Source organism: Lotus japonicus, chromosome 4 (genome assembly GCF_012489685.1).
Source record: "Lotus japonicus ecotype B-129 chromosome 4, LjGifu_v1.2".
Lineage (NCBI taxonomy): Eukaryota > Viridiplantae > Streptophyta > Magnoliopsida > Fabales > Fabaceae > Lotus > Lotus japonicus.
Window position 1 is genome coordinate 53,834,794 of NC_080044.1, and position 4,805 is coordinate 53,839,598.

General features: G+C 40.7%; 1 protein-coding gene across 1 annotated transcript; it reads right to left on the reverse strand.

Moving 5' to 3' along the window:
- Nucleotides 1-332: 332 nt before the first annotated feature.
- Nucleotides 333-3,217, reverse strand: LOC130715106 (plant intracellular Ras-group-related LRR protein 9-like). Its single transcript, XM_057565149.1, has 3 exons — nt 2,274-3,217; nt 1,780-1,946; nt 333-1,289 (listed from the first exon to the last, which is right to left on the reverse strand). The coding sequence occupies exons 1-3, from the start codon at nt 3,033-3,035 to the stop codon at nt 635-637; spliced, it is 1,584 nt and encodes a 527-aa protein (XP_057421132.1). The 5' UTR covers nt 3,036-3,217; the 3' UTR covers nt 333-634.
- Between the last annotated feature and the right edge of the window lie 1,588 nt (nt 3,218-4,805).

The window sequence follows — 4,805 nt, forward strand, 5'->3', positions numbered from 1 at the left end:
AAGACTTCACTTACATATTTTTTAAAAGAAGTTAGAAAGTTATACTTTAAGTTTATTAAAATATACTACTAATTATGTGTATGTATATGTATAATATGTGTGCGGGTATGAGGCGGGTTGGGTACTATAGTGCCCATACCCGCACCCGTACCCATTTATTTTTACGGGTATTTATCCATACCCAACCCCATACCCATCTAACGGGTTTTTACCCTACCCATTGTGGGTATTTTTTGCGGGTACCCAATGGGTATTGGACCCATTGCCATCCCTATCTTAGTTCTTACTTTGAATTAAATTGTATACAACAACCCGATGGTAGAAGGAAACAATTAGTAAAAACAAATAGTAATTAAATCTTGTCTCATTTACCTATCACCTGTAAACATAACTGCCACACTTATTAGCAAAAATGAAATTGTGTTACCTCCGACCCTCCTTTAGGTAGAATCTGTTAGGTAATATGCAGTAACAAGTAGCAAAAAAGGAGAGGCAGGGCCAGATACTATCTAAGAATCAATGACTTAGAATTTGCGGCAGGGAGCTGCAGAGAAAATAGTTGCAGATGGTCCATGTTGCTGATCTTTTGAGTCAACACAATCCGCAATATTTTATGGATCACCACTTCATAGGCTCATAGCTGCTGATTAAGATAAGCATCTCTGGGAGTTCTGGGAGCTTTGGGGGACATAACGGTAGTTTCGAGATACTCAGTTACATTTACAGAAACATTCTTTAACCAGGAGGTACTTCGAGTTAGCCACCCATTCTGCCCTTCTTCTGGAAATTCCTGTGTGTGTTTCCTATCTTCCTCTGCCAATATTTCAATCCACCTCTTGGCCATGAATGACTTTATGGCTTGGACACCATGATTTACAATCTCCATAGGTGGCACTTCAAGAGGGTTCTGCTCCAAGTTCAGCTTGGTCAAATTATCAAGGCGGCCAAATGTATCAGGAAGTGCATGAATTTGATTGTTGCTGAGATCCAATTCCCTGAGGCTACTCAGATCACCAAATGTTTCTGGAAGTTCTTGAAGATCACTGAAGTTGCTGCTCAGGTTAAGAACTTCAAGATGACTCAATTTCCCAATGGCATTAGGAAGCCCATGTAGCTCATTGAAGTGAGCATCCAGATAGCGGAGGGACTTCATCTCACAAATAGATGAGGGAAGGGATCGTATCTTGTTTAGCTGAATCAAGAGCTTCTTTAAACTCTGTAACTCAAATCCAATGTTTGTTGGCAAATATTGCAGACTGTTAAAGCTAGCATCTAGCTCCACCAAAGACCTGATCATTTAATACATGGGTGGTTCCATCAATTATATTTTAATCATTCATAGCTTGGATGTATGTGCAGAAATAAAATAAGTTTGAAATGGTCAGTAAGATATTATTTCAAATATTTGGACACCTTCAAGGTATATTTTGCAAGATGTAGGATTAAATTATTCTTAAATGATGTAGATATCTATGAATTTTGTTGAGACTCAACAAATTTTAAACACAAACAGCTTTGCTCATCTGGTTATGCAATTGTACAATTTTTTCCCACTTACATAGTTTCACTAATCTTAAGTCTGAGTTTCAAAACAGACATGTATGAGACTCCCTATTCTGATGTAGTTACAAAGTTAACCATCTTCTTTAAACTAATCCTAATGTTAGTATTCTATAAGGATGTCAAACCACAGTTTTTCCCCAAATTGACAAGCACTGACAATAATAGAAAGTGCTGCTCTTAAGAATTCTTCTATAGAAGAGTTTTCCAGGCACATACCTGCACTGACTGATTGAATCAGGAAGGGCACTCAGCTTATTTCCAGAGACATTGAGGATTTTCAACTTCTGTAACAAGCCAATTGAATCTGGCAGTGATTCCAAAACATTTGTAGACACATTAAGCTCCTCAAGATTTTGCAATCCACTTATTGAGTCAGGAATCACCTATTATATATTCAGCAATGAATTGATCTCATATGTATAAACAAATAAATCACATAAAAACAATTCCCAATAAATCTCTTATCAATCAAGCTTATAACAACATGTTTAGATCAGTTTTTCCTTCATCAGAATCAATTCTGGCATAGAGAAGCTAATCACTGTAGCTCCTCACCAAAATTGATTTTGATTTCAGAATCCATTGTAGAAGGATTTTCAAACACGCAATCAATCAACAAAAGAACCAATTAATCTTAATTAATCTACCATGAATAGAATCAATCAAAAACTAATCATACGCATCAAATGCAGGTAGAGTGATCAGGTTACCGAAAGCTGATTGGTGGAGAGATTGAGCACCACCAAGGAAGGGATAATGCGGCCAAATGCTTCAGGAAGCTTCCTCAGGTGCTGCCCGGAAAGATCCACATGCTCCACCCCTTTCCCACAAGCCTCCTGCAGCATCCCCGCAACCTGTTCCTCTTCCACAGCCACCGCCGCAGCGCCACCATCATTGTCGCCGTCGTTCTCATCCTCGCCGCCCTCGTAAATCTTCACAAGCCGCTTTTCCGCGTCCTTGAGAAGCTTCGCGTAAGCGTCATGCATCTCCTCCAGCTGCAACAGCGACTTGAACACGCGCCTATCCTTCTCCACGGAATCCCTGCACTGCGTCTCCCTCTCGGCGAGGTGAACCCGCCATTGGTCGTCGTTTACCTCGGGCGGCTTGGGGAGGCCGACGATCTCTTCCATCTGGCGGGAAAGATGGGCGTCGAGGTCCGCCAGTTTGGCCCTGGAGTCGTCGACCTCCTCGTGGGTTGGCCGCTCGCCGATCAGTTTCAGGACGGCTCTGGCCTGCGAGACGTCGGAGATTGCGCGGGTCATTGCCGCCAGAAGCTTCGGGTCTGTCAGATTCGGCATTTGGCCGATGATTGAGGAAGAGGACGAAGGGTCTGAGGGTGGTGATAGCGGTTGTTCGACGTCGGATTGGGAATTGGAAGTGGAAGTGGTGGTGGTGGTGGTGCTGGGGCTGAAGGAAGGGAGGCGGGACATGACGTAGGAGAGAATGGGGAAGGTTCCTGGGTTGGGATCCATGGCGGTGAACGGTGGTGAGTGCGGCGGCGAAGTTAGTTTTACGGTTATGGATCACCGGTGAGAATGGTGGTTGATTGATTAGTTAGTTAGATTGTTGAGGTGTGAAACAAAATGGAAATTTGAAGATATGATAGCGTTGATGTTAAGTAGGTGCGAGCGATAAAGTATAACAACCATGCAATGAAACGAGACATTAGGAATGAGTCATGCATTTTTGTATGGGCTAATCAACTAAGGACAAACAAAAAGTTATATTAATTCATTCATTTCCATTCACAAAATATAGTCTTTTTTTTTTTTTGCGATTGTTAGATAGAGAGAATCTTTTTTTTTTATTAGCCTGCTTTAGCTATGTCCGATAGAGAGAATCTCACTTTGAATGCGAATATATATGTCTGGACCAAACCTTAGCGTTCCTCTCCGTAATACCCTCACGGGCAGTCCAATAAAAACTTTCGGTTTTCTCGATTTTGGATCCGTTCGGTTTTTGATTTGATTGGATTTGAGTCTTTTTTATCGGTTTTTCGGTTTATATTGGATTGGTTCGGTTATTAACACCCCTAATCCAAACGGGTCAAAACTCAAGTATACATAAAAGACCCGTTTGGTAGGGACAAGGGTCACATTTTTCGACACAAACTTTGCATTTCTCTTGTTCTCTCTCTCTCTCTGAAGCTTGTTGGTAGTTCTATACCGGAACATAGACGCCCATCGTGGGGCCTCGAAAAAAACTTTTCCTGGGTTTCCAGCTTTCACGATGGTTACTCGATCTGGGGAAAATGGCGAGAGGAGTAATGTCATCCCGGACAATACTTCTCTCGATGTTTTGCAACAGATCTTGGCGGATCTAAATGGCCTCCGCAATCACAATTAGCAGTTACAGACTCAGATTGCTAAACTCAACCAGGTTCGAGATCAGAGAGAGGGCGAACGAAGAATGGCGGAGACAGTGGTGGATTTCCAACCATTCACCGAGGAAATTGCGGAGACGGTTGAAGAGCAAATATGACAACTTGATTGTGACAACGTTGTACTTTGAGCTTTGACAGATCACGTGCTCTTCTTCTCTTGAAACTTCTTCTCTAAGTTTCTAGTGCTTCTTTCTTCAAACAATCTTCTTCTGATAGACGATCTTGATCTATCGTTTTGTATAAGACGTATAGACTTAGACAGCTCGTCTTAGGCATAGACGATAGATGAAAGTGTTCCTGAAATATGAAAATTTTAGTATACCACTTATGCCCTTAAAATTGTTATCGTACAAAACATAACAAACTATATGATTAGACGTTTGAACTTAACACTGGAGATGCCTGATATTTTCCTCTTATTCCCATATAAATAAATTTTATAGGAATTAATTTGAAATTCAAACCAACCAATAAACCCTTGAAGGTTACATAACCTTCCCACTTCCCCACTTTCACACGTTTAAATGCAATGACGGAGAACATGCCCATATGCGCTGACACACATGCCTAGAATATAGCTTTGATGGAGAATTCAATATAAATAATGATTGATGCACAATCCCAATGTAACCAAACTCACTTTTTCCAAGTAGACTCTCGATCTCCTTAGTCGAAATATCTTAAAATTCCAACCGTCGCAATCTTAAGTTGAAATATCTTCAAACTCTTGACTGATTTTCTCTTAAAACAAAAAACTGAACTTTCGATCAACTCAAAACTTCCAATAACTACGTTAGTTAAAAAAAATTTAAAATTCCAAGCTAACAGATGCCCCTCAAAATACTATGCTTCGACAAAT

Excerpts from the sequence above, each read along its gene's own strand:
- LOC130715106 (XM_057565149.1), bottom strand. The coding sequence starts at position 3,035 with ATGGATCCCAACCCAGGAACCTTCCCCATTCTCTCCTACGTCATGTCC. Across the intron at positions 1,947-2,273 it reads TCTCCACCAATCAGCTTTCG|GTGATTCCTGACTCAATAAG; the intron begins GTAACCTGATCA and ends AATATATAATAG. Across the intron at positions 1,290-1,779 it reads GATTCAATCAGTCAGTGCAG|GTCTTTGGTGGAGCTAGATG; the intron begins GTATGTGCCTGG and ends TTAAATGATCAG.